General features: G+C 36.6%; 4 protein-coding genes across 7 annotated transcripts in view; 2 read left to right on the top strand and 2 right to left on the bottom strand.

Moving 5' to 3' along the window:
* Positions 1-11,174, bottom strand: part of Rat1 (5'-3' exoribonuclease 2 Rat1) — a 29,638-nt gene extending 18,464 nt beyond the window's left edge. The window contains exons 1-15 of the mRNA XM_069126503.1: positions 10,981-11,174; positions 10,762-10,889; positions 10,579-10,690; positions 10,331-10,504; positions 10,095-10,257; positions 9,539-9,999; positions 9,236-9,442; positions 9,029-9,163; positions 8,815-8,963; positions 8,573-8,741; positions 8,418-8,507; positions 8,179-8,335; positions 7,866-8,094; positions 7,571-7,777; positions 7,402-7,481 (exon numbers count right to left, since the gene is read on the bottom strand). Of these exons, the coding sequence (XP_068982604.1) occupies positions 7,402-7,481; positions 7,571-7,777; positions 7,866-8,094; positions 8,179-8,335; positions 8,418-8,507; positions 8,573-8,741; positions 8,815-8,963; positions 9,029-9,163; positions 9,236-9,442; positions 9,539-9,999; positions 10,095-10,257; positions 10,331-10,504; positions 10,579-10,690; positions 10,762-10,889; positions 10,981-11,055 (2,536 nt within the window). The 5' untranslated portion in view covers positions 11,056-11,174. The remainder of the gene's footprint in view (positions 1-7,401; positions 7,482-7,570; positions 7,778-7,865; positions 8,095-8,178; positions 8,336-8,417; positions 8,508-8,572; positions 8,742-8,814; positions 8,964-9,028; positions 9,164-9,235; positions 9,443-9,538; positions 10,000-10,094; positions 10,258-10,330; positions 10,505-10,578; positions 10,691-10,761; positions 10,890-10,980) is intronic.
* Positions 11,175-11,236: 62 nt separating this feature from the next.
* Positions 11,237-14,256, top strand: LOC138186534 (luciferin 4-monooxygenase). 4 transcript variants are annotated; one of them, XM_069126505.1, is made up of 6 exons: positions 11,237-11,352; positions 11,810-11,960; positions 12,043-12,836; positions 12,923-13,095; positions 13,156-13,563; positions 13,635-14,256. In XM_069126505.1, exons 2-6 carry the CDS (start codon positions 11,823-11,825, stop codon positions 13,754-13,756), a joined length of 1,635 nt encoding a protein of 544 aa, XP_068982606.1. In that variant the 5' UTR covers positions 11,237-11,352; positions 11,810-11,822; the 3' UTR covers positions 13,757-14,256. The 4 variants fall into 4 exon arrangements, with proteins under 4 accessions (XP_068982606.1, XP_068982608.1, XP_068982607.1 ...); XM_069126507.1 differs by lacking the exon at positions 11,237-11,352 and adding an exon at positions 11,375-11,543; XM_069126506.1 differs by lacking the exon at positions 11,237-11,352 and adding an exon at positions 11,375-11,547.
* On the bottom strand, positions 13,974-15,555 carry LOC138186536 (3'(2'),5'-bisphosphate nucleotidase 1). Its single transcript, XM_069126509.1, has 5 exons — positions 15,429-15,555; positions 14,859-15,345; positions 14,558-14,777; positions 14,397-14,481; positions 13,974-14,288 (listed from the first exon to the last, which is right to left on the bottom strand). The coding sequence occupies exons 2-5, from the start codon at positions 15,214-15,216 to the stop codon at positions 14,028-14,030; spliced, it is 924 nt and encodes a 307-aa protein (XP_068982610.1). The 5' UTR covers positions 15,217-15,345; positions 15,429-15,555; the 3' UTR covers positions 13,974-14,027.
* Positions 15,556-16,530: 975 nt separating this feature from the next.
* mtTFB2 (mitochondrial transcription factor B2) lies at positions 16,531-17,832 on the top strand. The gene is made up of 3 exons (XM_069126508.1): positions 16,531-17,117; positions 17,240-17,541; positions 17,632-17,832. Exons 1-3 carry the CDS (start codon positions 16,560-16,562, stop codon positions 17,825-17,827), a joined length of 1,056 nt encoding a protein of 351 aa, XP_068982609.1. The 5' UTR covers positions 16,531-16,559; the 3' UTR covers positions 17,828-17,832.
* The last annotated feature ends 412 nt before the right edge of the window (positions 17,833-18,244 follow it).

Raw genomic sequence — 18,244 nt, 5'->3', positions numbered from 1 at the left:
CAGGTGTATCGACGATGATCCCTCGACAAAACAACGTATCTTTTCTTTGGCTGGCCGGGGAACGTAGGATATGCGCATCATTTACTTTTATTATGTGAAAGAGGCTCCTCCATTCAGGTGATCCGAAAAAGAAAGGAAAATTCTCTCGCGGCCGTTCTTTTTCTTACGAACGATAGAGGACCTTCGTCCCCGGTTAGCTCATGGGAACGTAATACGAGCAGACGTGTCGGTCCTCGACTCTTCAATTAGCCCCGGAAGTCAACGTAACGAGAATTTCGAGGAAAATAGATGTAACGCTGCGAAAATATCTTTTCCTCTTTCTTTCGCTCTAAATTGCTTTCTGTCGTGGCAAAATTATTTACTATAGTACCACGAGCCTCAGACTTTTTAGACATCTTTTACAAATATGCATCGCAACAGAAATGAAGAAACAACGCTACATATTACAAAAGAATATTCTGAATATATTCGGAATTTCAGATATCGTAAGGTACGATAACTGGAAAGAAAAATATTCTACCTTGTACGCGATTACGCTAGGAATTGCAAAAGTCAGAGAAAGCAATGCAACAGAGAGCATTGCAGTATCAGCGTGAAATATTAAGTAGTATCGGACAGTTACGAATCGGACATTTGCCCGATTAAACAGGCAACCGATGGTCCGATAATATCGATCATATAAACGAATATGGGGTCGGTTTGGCTTTAAGTAAAAGACCAAACGAATCGACCCCTGCCTCCTCCACCTCGTAGTAACTATAGAGAGTCGAGGGCAGCCTTTCTATTAGCCACTAGAAATCGCACGTACCCTTCACAGGAACAAATCGAAACGGTACCGTAGCTGCTGGCCCTCCTGGCTCTAATAGAGTTTCACGCTCGCCGAGAGAATTGCCTCGAGTCAGACGATCCTGGTGGACCAAAGCTGGTCAAGCGAAGAATTGATAATCAAAGTGATCCCAAACGCCCCTTCTGTGTCCCTTAACGATTTTGATTGCTCCGATTGCATCGAAGGATGAGGAAATTTTTCGTTTAATCCCTGATGCGTATAAAGACTTATATAACATTGATAATTTTCAATATAATCATGCGAATTTCTTTGTTAAGTATATTCCAATAGGATAATTTAGAATTTCCTTAAAAATCGTCGACGTTAAAAATAGCCAATTATCTGCGAAAATCTGAATAACGTGCTTGTTAAATACCAAGTATCGGCGATCTGTCCAACAGTCCCTATAAATTATCCTCGACGACCGTCACAAATCTTCGCCACAAAGGAAAAACGCTCGCTCTTATCGTTCCCAATTTTACCCAAGAAACCACGTACTTCTCCACGTACATACCGCAATTTCCACCCCGCGGATCTCTGCGCGGACACCCGTGCTCTTCGAACTCTTGCGTCGCGGCAACAAGAGGATTTCTCTCATTGCTAATATTTTTTTTTTTTTTTTTTCTTTTTTAGTATTTCAGTGTCAGCGAGCGAGGAAGAGTCGCGGTAAAGGACCTGTGCCTTCCCCCCTTTCACTTGCCTTCTCCTCTCATCCGTTAGCAAAGACAGGAAAGAAGAAAAAAAGGAAAGAATGAACGAAGAGCGAGGAGGAAGAACCGAGACAGAGGGAGGGTAGAGCAAAGAAGGAGCAGAAAAGGGAAAAAGAAATCTGTATCTTTGACGAAACCGAAGAAGACTCGTCGTACGTGTCCTTAAGCGACTGCCAGGCTTCCACGCTAATGAGGCGCGGCGTAATTAGTGAGACTGTCTACTGGCTGGACCCTTGACGAGAGGGCGGATCCCTCTCGACGTCGAGTCGCTCTCTCATCCTACCCCTCCGGTTCGCCACTCCACGCATCCTCAACCCGTTTCACGATTTCTTACCGGTGGTGAAGAAGGAGCCGCGGCTCGCTGACACCTCGCGGATATTCACGACTTTTCACCCGTGCTCCTCCGCGAGGTAAAAAATAGCGCGATTAAATCTACCACTCTAGCCGGACTTAATTCGCTTTTCTTCTGGCCTCGCGCATCCTGCACGCTTCGACCATGAAATTTTCTCGTTTTTTCTTCGTTGTTCTTTTATAATTTCAGGCGAGATCGGCGGCTGCAGATTGCCGTAAACACGCTGAAAAGCTTATTTAGAGCTGACTGTACTGGTGAAATATCAAGAATCGTTCGATTTTGAAAACTTGACGCCTTCGCAACTCGACGCGTGGCTCGACGTTTTAAGGTAAACAGTTGAACGAGAAATTGTCCATTTTCTCGTAATTACGATTATTAAATCGATGAAACGCCGAATGTCGTTCTTTTTTTCTCTTCAGGCTCCTGTAAATGATCGAAAGTCGAAGAGATAGGGCAAAATTGAGTCAATAAGATGATCGCAGCTTATTATCGAAATTACCATAGACAGCCAAATTCGCGAGAAATCTTATTAAACCGAATAAGAGATAATTTATCGGACGTATGAATCTAGAGCGAGACGAAGAGTAAATTGCCTACGATTTCTCCGATAAAAGGAAAACTGCGAAATAAGAAAAAACTAAATAAACTTGGACGATCCTACAGAGAGATACGGTGTAGGTTGTCCATGCGGTTGCGAAGGGGGTGGGTTTTCGAAGGCGGGAAGACCGATTTAGAGCACAATGCGGTTCAATGCCGGGGAAATTAGCCACGGCGCTGCCAGTGACGCCCGTCAGTCCCACACCATGGAAAACAGAGACCGTATCTGTCCCTGTTGCCGGGCTATGGGAGCACGAGCGTATCGTTATCCCCGTGGTTCGTACGAATTTTCAATCAACCACATACTCGACTCCACTCAGAATTCTTTGCTAAATTAGAGAAACTCTTGTGAAAAGAATTTTCAACGTTATTTTTAATCGACGAGCTTAATCGACGAGTCTTTTGCCTCCGTTTCCCAGGCACGGAAGTAAATCTATCTACGATGAATTAGATGGTAAAAGATGTACTGGAAGAAGAAGAAGGAAACCTTCTGATAATAAAACGCATATTTTTTTTTTTTTTTTTGCCTACTTCTTGCCTACTCTCTTTCTCCTTTTCTCTGTCTCCGTTGAGAGAAAGGAGCAGGCTTTGAAGTTTCAGTCCAAAGAGAGCCAAAGCGCGGGCATCATCGAGTGTCTGAAGAGATCGCGAGGACAAGTTCACCTATGCTCTCGAAGATGAATGGATCCTATAGTTAATGGCGGGGAGGCTGTATCGCAGGTAGTAGACATACGTGAAGAATGAATAGGCGAGGGTGAACGAGCATTTAGAGAAGAAGCCTCTGTTCCCTCGTCCTCCTCCTCCTCCTCCTCCTCCTACTTCATCCTTCTGGATCGCTTTGTTCGACTCGTCTTCGAGATCGAAGTTTTTCCATGGAAAACACGTGTCCTCGTTACCGGTCCAACCCGTAATTACCGTCGAGTTGCTTGTAGTCGCTGACATATCAATTGTAAAGTCGCTAAATGCTCGTCTGCTAATCGCCTCTCATCGTTTACTTTTATTATCTTTTTTAAATTACGGTCAATTGATGGAACGAGCGTGTTGTTAAGAGTAGATTATCGAGAATTTTCTAAAGTCTTATACCGTTCTGTATATTTACGATAAACCATTTCCCATAAGATGAGAATAATAATAAATATTCAGAATAATTTCAAGATAAGCGAGAAGGACGTTCGAGGGAATATTCCCGTGGCGGAAGATAAAGAGAAGGAGGCTGGCCCGTTCCGCGCATCGAAGCGTCTAAGCGTCTTTTTTCGAACCGTCCGTTTTACGGATCTGAAAACGACTAATGGATGGATAATGACGCGTAATGGATGCAGCGGACATTACAGGTAATATCTCGTGAAAGCGGCAGCCAGTTTCCGCGAGGGACAGAGAAAAGGCGGAGAGAAAGAGAGAAGCTCGTAAATAGACGCGGCACACCTCGTTGCCGATGGATGGGACGCGGCCCAGAGAGGTAATTTCCAGCAGCGAATCGAGACCGAAGATGCGCCGTGAACGTGCATGCTTTCAGAAAATACGCACTCTAATAGTTTCGCATGGTCGTCGCGTTGAGACAGCTCAACGACGAAGATATTTTAGTTGCTTTCGATATATTTCGATCGTCTCGTGGTTAAAACTTACTCGCTTTCGTGCAAGTAATCTTACGTGGAAATCGAGTAATAGGTAATTTATTAGAAAAAGAAAGAAAGAAAGAAAGAAAGGAAGAAGAAAATGGTCCGGCGGAGTGACTTAAATTTACAAATTTTTTCCAAGTATCCGTCGCATTCGCATCGAGAAGATCGCGATCATAGACATCTTGAACTTTCAGAAAACGTCAAAAACGTACGCAACGACTGCGTCATCGTCATCGTGATAAGAAATCGTCGTTTCATCTGTGCCTCGTAAACCTTCCACGAAGAAGATCCTGCCACGCGATTCGCTTCCGTCGATTCGCGAGGAACGTTCGAAAGGAATTCTATGCGTCGCCGTTAGGATAGCTGGTGGTAGCGAGCACCACGATTCCGGACGGTTCTTCTTGGTCTTGCGCCCGGTGTCTGCGCGATTCGAGGCTCTGCTACCGCTGGCTGCACGAGTGTTTGCAGTCCACTCGAAACCAGTCCCGAACGAGCTGACGCGCGCGCGCGCGACAGAGACACAGAGACGCGGAGAGACGAGGATGGAATAGAGACAGACGGACAAAGCCGTAGAGAGTAGTAGACGCTATGGCATCGAGGCAGGAGGCCAAGAACGAAGCTTAATTTGTCTAACGAGGGGCCTCTGCACCTGTCATCTGGACGAAGATATGGACGAACGAACGTAGACCAACCCTCTCCTCCTCCTACCCCTTCGCCTCCTACTCCTCCTTTCAGCTTCATCCCCTAGGAAGCGTTTGCTTGCTTGCTTGTTTCTTGCTTGCTTGCTTGCTTGCTTGCTGCTACTTGGTTGGCTGGCTGACTCGCTTTACTTTAGCCGCTTGCTCGACTTGCTTGCTCCATAACATGTGCTTGACCCATGGTACTAGGAAGATTCATGAAATACAGTTGTAAATGAGCCGCGGCTTTTTCTACACCTTCCTGTAATAGCCTGCCCTCCCTGTAATGGTTGGTCCGGTGATTCGCCCGATCGTAACAAAATACGATATTTCGTTTTGAGAGATCGTCGTTTCAAATTTTCTATCTTGTCGAGTCTCCACGAGACATTATCTAAACAACGTTGATGTCTCCGTGTCCAGCGTCGATCTTCGATCGTCTTGGAACAAATGTCAATTTCAGATGGACCATTTCAGATGGCAAAATGTATTCGACGCAGAAATTAAACGCGTTAACGAGAACGTTAGAATCCTTGCGTACGTGGACGGTGAATGCGACTTCCTGGACGAAGGGTCCGTTCGACCAGGTCACGCGTGTGCCTGGCGTTTACACCCCTCGGTAAATCAATCACACACCGTGTAACAACGTTTTGTTTTTACGGTCACGCGCGGACTACTTCTTGTCGCGTGTGCACCCATCAGATTACGCCTCCTGCTCCTGTCATCGTCCAACGATCGTAATTCATCTTCCCAGAATCGGTATTTCCAGCCGCGTTCTCATAATTCGCGAATAATTCTTCTCGCGCCTTGTTTTAATTACAAAAATTTGCAATTTTTTAATTAAATAAACTTTCATCTTTAAGATTAATAAACTTTCATTATACCGTGAGAGATACACGCGTAATCGTAGGTGGGGAAGGAGAATGGAAGGAAAATTTATCGACTTTCGTTGATTTCATTGATCGAATGGAGGACTAATATACCAAGAATTTGCGTGTCTCCTTTTTATTATTTTCCATAATACCATTCGAAGGAAAATTCCAAATGCCCCACAAAACACGTAAAAATCATCGATGCACACAGATGCACGGCCGTTAGAGCTGGCGTAGTCGACGAGTCGTTTCCTCGGGCTGGTGTACTTGTACGGGCCACGGGAGGAACTCGGACGTCGACAACGAGGAACGATAACGAATCACTGGTACAATGTAATAGTCGTTTGTTCGGCTTTGTAATCTCAGCCAGACAGATCGACAGACGCTTGGGGAGAGAACGGACGATTCGTGAAAAGCCGGGGGCAGGTTTGCAACGACGATCTGACGATGGTTGTAACGACGGTGATAGCAGGCGATGATGGTGGAACATCCACTAATTGGATAATTACAGAGTGCACCGCGTTTGTTTTATAATTGGGGGAAAACCGTGGAACCGTTGGTTCCACCTCGACGTGCCAAACAACGAAACGGCCGAAGTCACGCTCTACGTGACGAACTACCCTCCAAGCTAATCCGGGACCGAAGCCCCTCGGCTTCGCAAACCCCTTACACGCTCGTGCTCCCGCCTCTGACCCCCGATTTCCCATCCTCACGCCCCTCTTCGCCCATCTTTCTCTCTCTTCCCATTCTACATGCAGCCAAGGAGCAGCAACTAACTTGAAGCAAACGGAGAATCAATTCTCCTGCTCGTCTCGCTAGTCTGTCAGCTGGATTTTAGATGGAAAAATCTTGCGTGGCTACGAAGTCAAAGGTCGTTAACGACTGTCGGTGGTCGACCCTTAATTGGGACGGCCCTAATCGGTTCCCAATTTTCGGGGACAGTTCTCGGTGACTTTAACGAGTTTGATGTAGCCAGCATAGAGACGACGGTGAATCGAGGATGACGAGGACAGAACATGATTTCCCTCACCATCTATCATATACAGAACGAAAAAAGCAAAGTACAACGAAGCAAGGATATAGGAGCAGACATTGGTTCTGTGGATTTAGCTTTTCATTTATTCGAAGGAAAAATGTCGATGAACGTTAATTTTTGTTCGGGTGGCGATTATTCGATTATAATCAGTTGCAAGGTCCAAATTATTAAATGGAAATTATTATGCGAGTCAGCTTCCTATAATTCATCCTTATGAATCAAGTCCTTACTCGAGGTACTAGCTAATTTATGGCTTTGTTTGATTATAATTAAAATAACATTAGGAAAGAAAAAAACTCGTCAGATCGACGAACAAAAGACTTGTCCTGAGACAATTTTAATCGATCGACGCATAGAACACGAAACACGTACACAAATGACGAGATGGGGTGTCGCCGCGACTTCTGATAGGGCGCAGAAAACAATGAATACCACCCGTACGTGGTTTTTATTCGACGAAGAATTGTGTTGTTGGTGAATCTGAAAGAGTCGCGTGCGCTTCAATTTGGTTCTAATAAGCACGGTATTGTTTGAAAGATCAAGGGTTGTGACTCACATTGAGCATAGAACTTAACGCGCGGTGACCACTTTGTTTTCCAATATAAATCAGATTCGTGTTCCTTTCTACTTTATTTCTTAATTCTTAATTGCCCTTTGAATATCAACAGATATCTCAACATCGATCAATTAATTTAATATATCTAAAATTGTAACTTACCGTGATGTGCTGGATATAGCGACTGTGGTATCGATACGGGATTGTATGGTGGTGGCACTCCATTGTGGTTCGTGTAATGTCTACGTACAAAAAGAAATACCTGTGTTTATATGTTCGTGCTAAATTGATTAAATACTACAAATACTACAAAAATCTTATTGTAACCTACCTAAGTATTCTTCGACCTGCATCGTTCAATGTAGCTACTTGTGTGGAAGGAGTGAAACCAATTTGTGGTTTCCAAGTGTTTCCAGTATTACGATTCATTTGATCAAAGTCTTGAGGTTTCAAAACTCTTGGTGGTTCCCTGACACCCTTCAACTTCCTCGCAGGGAAAATGAAACTACTACTATATTTTGGATCTCTGAATCTGGCACTATAACAGAAAAAAGATGAAAATTGTACTTCTGATTTCAGATGAAATAAGTATTTTTATTTTAAGATCTAGTGTATTTCATACGTACCAATATACTTTATTATTCCTGACTGGTAGACCGTTTATGGGTGAAGGTAAAGTAGCCCCATCTCCGACGCAATCGTCTGCTAATAAAACCATACCTCGCATGTTGTCTATGCATATTTGAGTTTCTGCGTCGAATAGTACGTGATTCGTATAAAGTCCCTTTATAAAATTATAACCACTATTGCCAAGTCCTACGTATAGCCGGTTGTCTCCTTGAACGTTTCGTTTCTCTAAAGACATTAATATCAATATTAAATTATGAACTTTAAAGAAATCATATACTTAAATCTTATTATTTACTGAAATAGACGTACTTTCTGCCTCTGTTAAGCAATCGTAATAAGGCTCCAATGCCTTGAACAATCGTTTCTCGTCCACAAAAGGAAGTAGAGCTATTCCTTGCCAAGCAAATTTTTTACCGTTTAAATCAATCTTAAAATCTTCCGGATAGAAGTCGATAATCGGCGATCTCTAATGCAAGTTAATATAAAAAATTTGATAAGTATCGGAAATTATATGTCATATAATTTACATATAACGAATTTCAACCTACTGGATTGATCATTAATTTTGCCCACGGCGCAGGGATATGTTTACTGCTAGCTGCTGGAAATACACCCATCAATTGCTCTAATGGACGGAACTAAAACATCCAAAACAAGGTAAATACATTCTTTGCAATGATTGATTCAATCTCAAAGTACTTACTGGTGTAGTTCCTTTCTCAAATTCGGTAGAAAGACCACCGATATTGATGAAATCGCTAGCGAATGGTGCGTAATGATACGGAAAATACCATTTCCACGAAGCACAACCTTGATAGTAATATCGTAAAACCCAACATAAACCGCGCACATACTGCAACGCTACGTTATTCCTGTATGTAATTAAATAAAATTTATTACAATTCAGAATCTACGTGATATACTTCATCATATAACTTATCTTACCTGAATGCTAAATTATCAGGAGACACGTCGAATTTCGATTCGTAATAACGATCTTTAAAGCCATCCTCCCACAATCTAACTTCATCGTGTACTTGATCGTCGTCCGAGTCATCTTCTCTTTTACGTTTCATTACTTGATTAGTTGAATTCTACAAACAGTCGATATATTTACGAACAAACTATGCACGAATAAAAATAGAGATTTAGAACGTACCTCAGGACGCATCATACTTTCTAACATCTCCTGAGAACTTCTTTTTGCACTTGTATGATAATTTTGACCACGAACACGCATCTGATAAGCTTCGTAACGTGCATTTTGTACTGGACTCACGTGTTCACCAATACGCTGTAATAAAAATTATATATATTAAACGGTACTATTAAGATAAATCTTTACTAACTGCAAGTTAAAACATACAGTTGGTGCAAATTGTCCCGTAGGAATCCACTTTGGTTTATTATTACTGATTCCCAGCAATAGTTTCTTTTTATCTTTTTCACGTTGCTTGAAGGCTAATTCATTCTGTTGTCTTTTCTTGAAAATTTCGTCTTCGACATCGCCCAGCTCAGACATTATAAGTTGAACTCTGTCTAAATTTACATCTCCACTATCTGTCAAAAATCCCTGTAATTAAGTGTTATTATTGAATGTTTCTTGCTTCGTTTACTATACATATGAACAGCTGATCAGATATTTTTGTCTTTAACATGTATTACGTACTCCTGTTTTATATACAGCTTTTTTATACAAATTAACGAGTCTATCAATTGCCCCTTCTCTAATCTCCAAAGATGGAAGATGCGGAAGAAAATCGTTTCCTACGAAGAAACACATGAACACCCAATCATCGATAACTCGCTCGAAATCGTATTTAAATGGTAGATTAGGCATTTGCAACTCTCTTTCTAAGTATTCTCTGAGGACATTTAACCGCACAAATATATACTGGCATTCAGATCCAAAAGTATTTGTTTCGTCTCCTTGATTAACCTCTGCACCTGTACACTCCTGCATTTCATGTCCTAATTGACCACATATATCGCATGGTTTCGGCTTATTTGGCTTAAATTCTTCACGAATAATAGTAAAATTAGGTTCGTGTGTTGCAAGTCCTAACATAATTAAATCAGCATCGGCTCCACATAAAACGTGTTGTGTGTTGGGATCATGATCCGGTTGTGCTGTTACATAAAAAAAAATATTTTACATTTAATGTTTCATATAATACAATGATATTTTAAATATTTAATTGTTTACTTTTTAATTGCTTACTTACCTCTTTGTTTACGTATAAAATCCATTATTTTATGTTCTCCTTCACCTGGTACGTTCGCATCACTTAAAATTACTTTTATATTTCTCCAACCAGGATCATTGTTTAAACGATCGTGTATGTAGTAATGCAAACACTGTGACAATCTTGCCATAAATGGTGTGCCCTGTAATTAAATTATATCCAAAAATTATTCTTCATATATGAGATTTAATATATCAAAAAAATGTTATACAAACCGGCGTAATACAATTGCTATCAAAATGATCTTCTTTTGGTTTTTCCGGGGGCAAGGACGCCCCTTTGAGAGTTAATTCAGAACGTATTCTCTTTATTTCGTTAACTTTTTCACTTGCTTCTTTTGAAGCTCTAAATCGTCTTGATCTCTGTTGGTTCATTTTTGCTCTGGGTGCCTATAGATATAATCAACATGAATATAATAATTGTACACACGCAAATTCTTTAACAGTTTCATATAAACGCTTACTACTCCATCAATTGCCATGTAAAGTAATTTTCTTGGTCTCACAATACGAAATAAGCGATCAATGCATTCAAAAATGGCTTCCATCATTTCTTCCTCATTTTTTGGCGCTGGCCTATAAAGATATTGTACGATGTTTGTTTAATCATCTTGTAAACTAATAATTACTATACCAAAAATACTTACTTATCTTCTGGATGAGTACAAGGATGTATGATACCATTCATGTCAAGATACAAGTTGTCAAATTCTATTCCGTTTGGATTAGGATCTGCCGAATTCACAGGTACCCGTACACCATTCGTAGTTATCGGCTATAAAGTCACAATAAAAATACAAGTTTTACATCTACTTTTGTGTATTACAAGGGAAATATTCTTCACAAAAATAGACAATCTAACCTACCTTTTGCTCGATACATTCTACTATTATAGAAGGATACTTCCGACTCAACCATCGAAAAAATGCTGGTACACCCATATTTTGGTATCAATCGTCGTGTTTCCGTACACGACACACGTCTTTCTTTAATCGTTTTCCAAAAATTTGTATATAAATTAAACGAGCACAACTGTTTTCACTGTTCACCCATATTTAACCTATAACATAGATTTACGAAACCCTAAACTCTATCAGTATATACATATGTACAATCTTCACTACATTCAATCTCGCAATACGTGCTGCCATCTTCGGCAGTGTATATACGTCATAAAATTGACAACGTTAAATTGTAAATAATAATAAAAAAAAGGCATTAAAAATAAAGGGATTGGGGTTTGTATAGCATTTTAAATAAATTGATCAATGCTATATTTACAAATATAAATTTTTCTAAGAAAAAATGCTGACTTATTAATATGAAAATTAAATATATAATTATTTTACTTTACCACTCCCTATAATTTAGCTCTTAAGATTGCTTTATATACCGGTAGTAGGTGTGAAAAAAACATATACATATAATCGCAGGTAAATGAACATAATAGGGCGTTATTGAATATTTTAATTTTTTGTATCTACCATTAGAAGTATATTCAATGTAAATAAATGTAATCATATTACCTACAAAAAAATATTCAATTTAATCTGATCGAAAATTATAGTTTCTTTGTTTGCATGATTAGGTAGATAAACTTTAATTGGCCTGTGGCATAAATGTTCAAATAAGATGCTTATTTGCATACCTTACTAATCTTCATTTTACTAAATAAAAGACAATTATTTTTTTCAGCACGTTATAAAACATGCAAAAAGGTTTTCTCAGTATGCAAGAAAAAAATATTTTACATGGACCACCATTGCCCGATTTGGAATTCAAGAATATAACATTAGGACAATTGATATTAAATCAATTAAGTATTCGTGGTTCTTGGGTAGCACAGGTAAATCATCTTTTATTATGTTAAAAACCATTTAGGAATAATACATTTGCTTCATATTAACTGAAAATACAAATTTTTTCAGATAAATGCTTATACAGAAAAATCACAAACTTTTAAAGATATTTTAGACATTAGTCGGAAATTGGCAATTGCCTTTAATAGAGAAGGGCTAAAAAAAGATGATCGAATAGCTATATGTAGTGAAAACAATCTAGAATTTTGTCCAGTTGTATGTGCTGCATTTTACTTGGGTATTACTGTCTGCCCATTAAATCCACTTTATACAGAAAGAGAATTAAAACATGCATTAAATATATCAAAACCAAAATACATTTTTGTATCAGCAATCGGAGCAAAGAACATATACAAAGTTATTCCTCAGCTATTCTGGTTACCAAAGCTTATAATGTTAACAGAAGCCATTGACAGTAGATTACCAAGTATTAAAACTCTAACATCAAACATAATTATTGACAACAACTTCCATGCCTGTTCTGTAGATGTTAATGATCATGTGACAGTTATTTCATGCTCTAGTGGCACTACAGGATTGCCAAAAGGAGTAATGTTAACAGACAAAAACTTTTTGTCTGTGATAAAAAATCTTGCAGTTGCATCGCCTAATATTGTAAATACCAATACAACAGGTTTAGCTTTATTACCATTCTTCCATGCGTATTCCTTTTCCGTGATGCTGGTAGCACTTATTTTTGGAAATAAAAACGTAATTCTTCCACGTTTCGAAGAGAAACTATTCTTGCATGCCATAGAAAAGTACAAAATCGAGCACATAACTGTTGTGCCACCACTTATGGTGTTTTTAGCGAAACATCCTATTGTAGATAAATATAATTTATCTAGCATTAAAGAGATTTGGTGAGTTCAATTATTTAGCATATCCCATTAGGAAATGATGTTTTATTTTATCAAAAATCGAGAATTCGTATCTTTCACTTAATTAGGTGTGGTGCGGCACCTTTATCTGAGGAAATTGCAAAGATGGTCGTAAAGAGATTAAATATGCCAATAATAAAACAAGGATATGGATTAACAGAAACTACTTTGGCAGTGATGAATTCACCTGATAATAATACAAAATATACAAGTGTAGGAACGTTAGTTTCAGGAGTATCAGGTAAAAACTAAAAAGTTATGTTTTACAAATTTGTTTCTGATATCTTTTTTTAACATGTAGCTAAAGTAATACCAATTGATGGAGATGAATCAAGTAAACCCCTAGGACCAAACAATGTAGGAGAATTATGTTTCAAAGGAGATATAATAATGAAAGGGTACTGCGATAATGAACAAGCTACCGCGGCCACAATCGATAAAGATGGTTGGTTGCATTCAGGAGATGTAGGATATTACGATGAACAGGGCTATTTCTATATAGTAGATCGTATGAAAGAACTTATTAAATACAAGGGATTTCAAGTTCCACCAGCTGAATTAGAAGCAATATTATTAACCTGCCCTGAAATTAAAGACGCGGCGGTTATTGGACTACCGCATGAAGAAGCAGGCGAACTACCGGCTGCTTTTGTTGTTAAGCAAGAAGGATCTAATATAACAGCAGAAGATATTATTAAATTCGTAAATGGTAAATTTTTTAACTAACATGCTAATTTTTGAATTAGCTGTTTCATATCTAATTAATAGAAAATATTTCAGAACGTGTATCAAGCCATAAACGACTTCGAGGTGGTGTTAAATTCATTGAAAATATTCCACGAACTGCATCGGGAAAAATCTTACGACGAATCCTGCACGATACACTCAAATCAAAATTGTAAAAAATTGACAAAAGGAATGAGACATTTCCAATTTAAATATATTCTCCCTTTATATTTACATTTGTTCTAAAGAGGCTTAAAAGATGCTATAACTATAGATATTTAGTGAACTTGTATCAGAACATATTTTTAATTTACTTCTTACTAAATTATAAAAAGTTTGAAATACAAAAAGAAAAAAGCTGAAATTTTCTATTCTAGCCATATTCTCAGAATCTTTTAATATCCTATTTAAATATATATTAAAACATTTTCTATAAAGTTATAGACACTACTGTCCTAATTTTTGCTTTATTTCGTATGGTATGTGATTTAAATACCATTGATGAGTTTGACCAGGGGCAGTAGCTAACACACCTTTGTCATTTGAATATGCTGTTGCTGCATTATAGGAATACTGCTCTCCATAAAAATCAGTTAGTGTGCCACCAACTGCATAAAGAATAGCTTCAGGGGCACAAGTATCCCACCTTTTGCAACCTTTACTAGCAAACACATAAGCATGAGCCTTGCCTTCCATTAAAAGTATCACCTGTTGAATGAATAACAACAATGAAGTTATCTAAGAAACAATACTTATATCATATATATAAAATACTACTAAATAACTAAAAGATAATAACTACATTAATTATATTACCTTATACCCTGCACCACCAACTCGTAAAACTTCATCAGGAGACAAAGCATTTATAGCTGCTTGAACATTGCTATCTGAATGTGAACTGAAAGAATGTAACATGTTTATAATTTTCTGTTTAAAACAACAGCAATCTTAACCATTTTAAAATCCAATTATACCTTGTAGTTGTAATTATTCTTTTTCCTTCTGGTGGAGAAGTTGGTGCAAACCCACCAAATCCTACACCATTAATGCCCCAGAGAGTGCGTCCTAGTATTTCATTTTCTGTATTTTTATAATACGGCTGATGAATTATACCTCCAACTGCTCTATGTCCAACTGCCACTCCTACCAGTACTGTAACATGTTCCACAAGACCTTGTGCATACTCTGACGTTCCTAAAAATATTAGTTCAATTCCATATAGCAAATAAACTATGATAACATAAGATGATTGAAACAAACAATATATATATATACCATCCAATGGATCTACCCAAATACACACATCTTTAGGATCAATATCTTCCAGATAGTCTGGTAACTTTAATTTTAGTACTTCTTGATCCACATCTGTTACAATCCAATCAGACGGTACTTCACAGTTTGATGCTCCTTCTTCACCAATAATGGTAATATTTGGAAACTGCTGGCTTAATGAAGCGATAATACACCTTTGAGCACAACGATCAGCTTCAGTTTGTAAATCATCCTTGCCTTTCTCTACTATATTTAGGCCTCCATGAGCCATAACATCTCTTATAATTTTACCTGCTCTTACTGTAGCAGTTATAGAGGAAGCCACTATTCGAGATAATAAACAAGCACTTTGTGCCATTTTACAACTGTTTTTCTTAATATTAATAAAATATTCAATCTTCTCTTCTTAAAAGAAACTGAATCTCTTATTGGCAATGCTTCAAATATATACTATAGATATGATTGTGTCCAGTATCCAGATCACAAGCTATAAAAAAGTTAAACAAAAAGCTTAGAAAGTAATGTTAACTCTCAAGGTTATATTGGGCAAAACACACATTAGATCCTTACCAAAGTTACATACTAATTCTTTAATATAGTAGCAGTAAATTAAATAACAAAATTCTTCATACATATCTTTTTATACAACGGAAGCTTCAACATATATATAAAGTGAAATATAATCTTTATTTCAATATTTATTTCTCCTTCTCCCCTCCCCACCCTATACTAATATTATAATATTTCGAAAAATTATTTCCACCAAAAATTTTTAATATATGTAGGTCACATTGTATATGATTTGTGAAAACAATCAACTAAAGACTTTTAGAACTATTTAATTTTATTTATTTCAAATCGAAGTATCAGAAATTTGAATATGCGTTGCAAGATAGAAATCACTTATTAAATAATTTCCTTTGTTTCATTGATAAACCCATTAATAAATTAGCACTGATTGTAAGTATATGTAATATAATTATTCTAAATATATCTACATATTATTATTTTCAAGTTATAAAAAAATATAAACAACGAAAAATAATTTATTCGTGAAAAGAAATAAATATAGAAAGAAAAGTTAAAATACTTACAAATTCGTAATATCAGCTCAATTAAAACAGCAATGTACAATATTATAACAAAGCAGATAACTACCCGTATAATAACATTGTACAAACATTTAATTATGATATCAATCACAACGGATGCCTAGAATTTTTCAATATTATTTTTCTTTAAGCATATCATAAAGATGTTATAAAAAATTAGTATCATTTTTTTAATATCACAGATCATTTTATACCAAAGCCATCAAAGTCTCGCATTCTATCGTTCAATCTACTCTTTATGTATATATACAGATCCCAATATTAACAAATGTTCAATTATAGCAAGAGAAAGAGAAAAATGACATTTCATAACTAGATTTTCAAAATAACAATTAGAAAACGTGGTAAAGTGAGATTTCTTTTATACTTTCTGTTTGATTTCTATATCAAACTGTGATATATGGACCTAACCTTAAAAACGTCTTTCGCAATATAACAGTTATTACTGCCCAAAGGAATAAAAACAATGTTATATCATAAATTGATAACATTATCGATTTCATGTATAATACAAGTTAGGAAATTGCATAATGATGTCACTCATTCTTTAACAAAAATTTCTGCAACACTTTCCGACTATTTAAATGGTATGAATCCAATATTTAAGGAGAAAGTTATAAAAAATTATTTGTCATTGAAAGTAAATAAGGTCGATCCATATCTAATAAATGATGACGTAAGCAATAAGTTTAGTACATTGATTAAAGATGATTTATTAGAAAATATGTGTTATGTGATTGAATTAAATCCTGGCCATGGTTTATTAACAAGAAGATTGTTAGAAGCTGGTGTACCATTTATGCATTTGTATGAAAATCATGGTGCATTTTATCACGAACTACAAAATTTAGAAGTAATCTTTCCTAATCAAGTTAAAATAACAAAAGCAAATCTTCTTAAGATACCCAAAATGTTAAATTTAAATAAGGCATGTCATGCATTTAATAGCCCTAATATCCACTTGTGTGAACTATATAATAATATACCAAAAAGAAAATGGGAAGATAAAAGTTGTATGCAAGTAATTGGAACAGTAATTGAACCGTTATTTCTTAGACACTTATTATTAAGTGTAGTATTTCAAACTGGCTTCATGATGCATGGAAGAACAATTTTTTATCTTGCATTATCACCATCTATATGGAATGTCAGTACTATTAATTTAGACTTTTTTTTATGTACATGTCAAAATAGTTTGTAACACTTTTACTTAAATGAAGCTTAAAAAACGTTTAGATTGCTATAATTGTTAATTTGTTGTCTTTTTAGAAATTTACTTGCTTCAATAAAAGAAATTTAACTTCATATACTATGTTTAACGTACTATTTAATTCTACAATGTTTGGAACATTAGATAGAAAAGGATTTCTACCATGGCAACAAATCACTAGAAAGTTAAAGACTAAGAAGTTTATACTTGAGGATGATATTGAACTATTATATGTTGTTAAATTAGAACCAAACTCTAATCTTTTATCATTATTTGGCGGAAGAGAACACTTGATATATTTTTGGCATTTTGCTCGACATTATTTATATAAGCCATCATCGAGGGTAATACCAACACTGGAGTGAGTATAACTGTATAGAAGTAACATTTATTCAGAATGTTTTTAAAATGTATTAATATGTAAATATTTTTATTAATACAAATGTTTTAGGAAAATAATACCAGGTTTTGGTGAAAGATTAATAAAAAAAAATTACAATATATTTACTCAGTTTAAGGAATTGAATACCGATGAAATCATTGATCTTTATATGGAGTTTAAATCTTGTCCAGAATTTAATGAAAGTTCCTTTTTACCAAGTGGAGATGATATTAGAAGAATATATGATCCATATATGGAAATATAATGCAGTTAATCAGTTATGAATGTAATGAAGCACTTAATAAACATAAAATACAGAAAAATATGATGTTTTGAGTTAATAACTTTTATATTCAAAGTTCATACATTTCATCTGTATTAGAAAAGAAACATAGAATTGTACACTGAAAAGTAGTGGGAGTGAAACTTGAATTACCAGTAAATGCTTAATGTTGATTGGTCATTGATTTTAACTTTCTTATTGTATTTAACTATATTTGCCCTTGAAATCTCCACTCACTCCGGGGTTATTTCAGATCATTCATGGGTATGGTGTACTACAAAGTATCAGCATCTTTAATTACTTTTTTTTACAATTGAGGTTTACTTGATTACGTCTATGTTGGCATTAAACAAAAAATCTAAATAATTTACGACTTTTAAGAAGGCCAAATACTTCTTC

Source organism: Bombus flavifrons, chromosome 13 (genome assembly GCF_040668555.2).
Source record: "Bombus flavifrons isolate JBK064 chromosome 13, iyBomFlav1_principal, whole genome shotgun sequence".
In the NCBI taxonomy this organism is placed as follows: domain Eukaryota; kingdom Metazoa; phylum Arthropoda; class Insecta; order Hymenoptera; family Apidae; genus Bombus; species Bombus flavifrons.
Note: the sequence above shows the minus strand (reverse complement) of the source record. Positions and strands in the feature narration are given on the sequence as shown.

Bases quoted from the DNA above. Each gene is read 5' to 3' on its own strand.
- LOC138186534 (XM_069126505.1), top strand. From the start codon at position 11,823: ATGCAAAAAGGTTTTCTCAGTATGCAAGAAAAAAATATTTTACATGGA. The intron at 12,837-12,922 runs GTGAGTTCAATT...TCACTTAATTAG, and splicing joins TCTAGCATTAAAGAGATTTG to GTGTGGTGCGGCACCTTTAT. The intron at 13,096-13,155 runs GTAAAAACTAAA...TTTAACATGTAG, and splicing joins GTTAGTTTCAGGAGTATCAG to CTAAAGTAATACCAATTGAT.
- LOC138186536 (XM_069126509.1), bottom strand. From the start codon at position 15,216: ATGGCACAAAGTGCTTGTTTATTATCTCGAATAGTGGCTTCCTCTATA. The intron at 14,778-14,858 runs GTATATATATAT...TAATATTTTTAG, and splicing joins TTGGGTAGATCCATTGGATG to GAACGTCAGAGTATGCACAA. The intron at 14,289-14,396 runs GTAATATAATTA...TTCATTCAACAG, and splicing joins TTGGTGGTGCAGGGTATAAG to GTGATACTTTTAATGGAAGG.
- mtTFB2 (XM_069126508.1), top strand. From the start codon at position 16,560: ATGAATCCAATATTTAAGGAGAAAGTTATAAAAAATTATTTGTCATTG. The intron at 17,118-17,239 runs GTCAGTACTATT...TTGTCTTTTTAG, and splicing joins TATCACCATCTATATGGAAT to AAATTTACTTGCTTCAATAA. The intron at 17,542-17,631 runs GTGAGTATAACT...CAAATGTTTTAG, and splicing joins AGGGTAATACCAACACTGGA to GAAAATAATACCAGGTTTTG.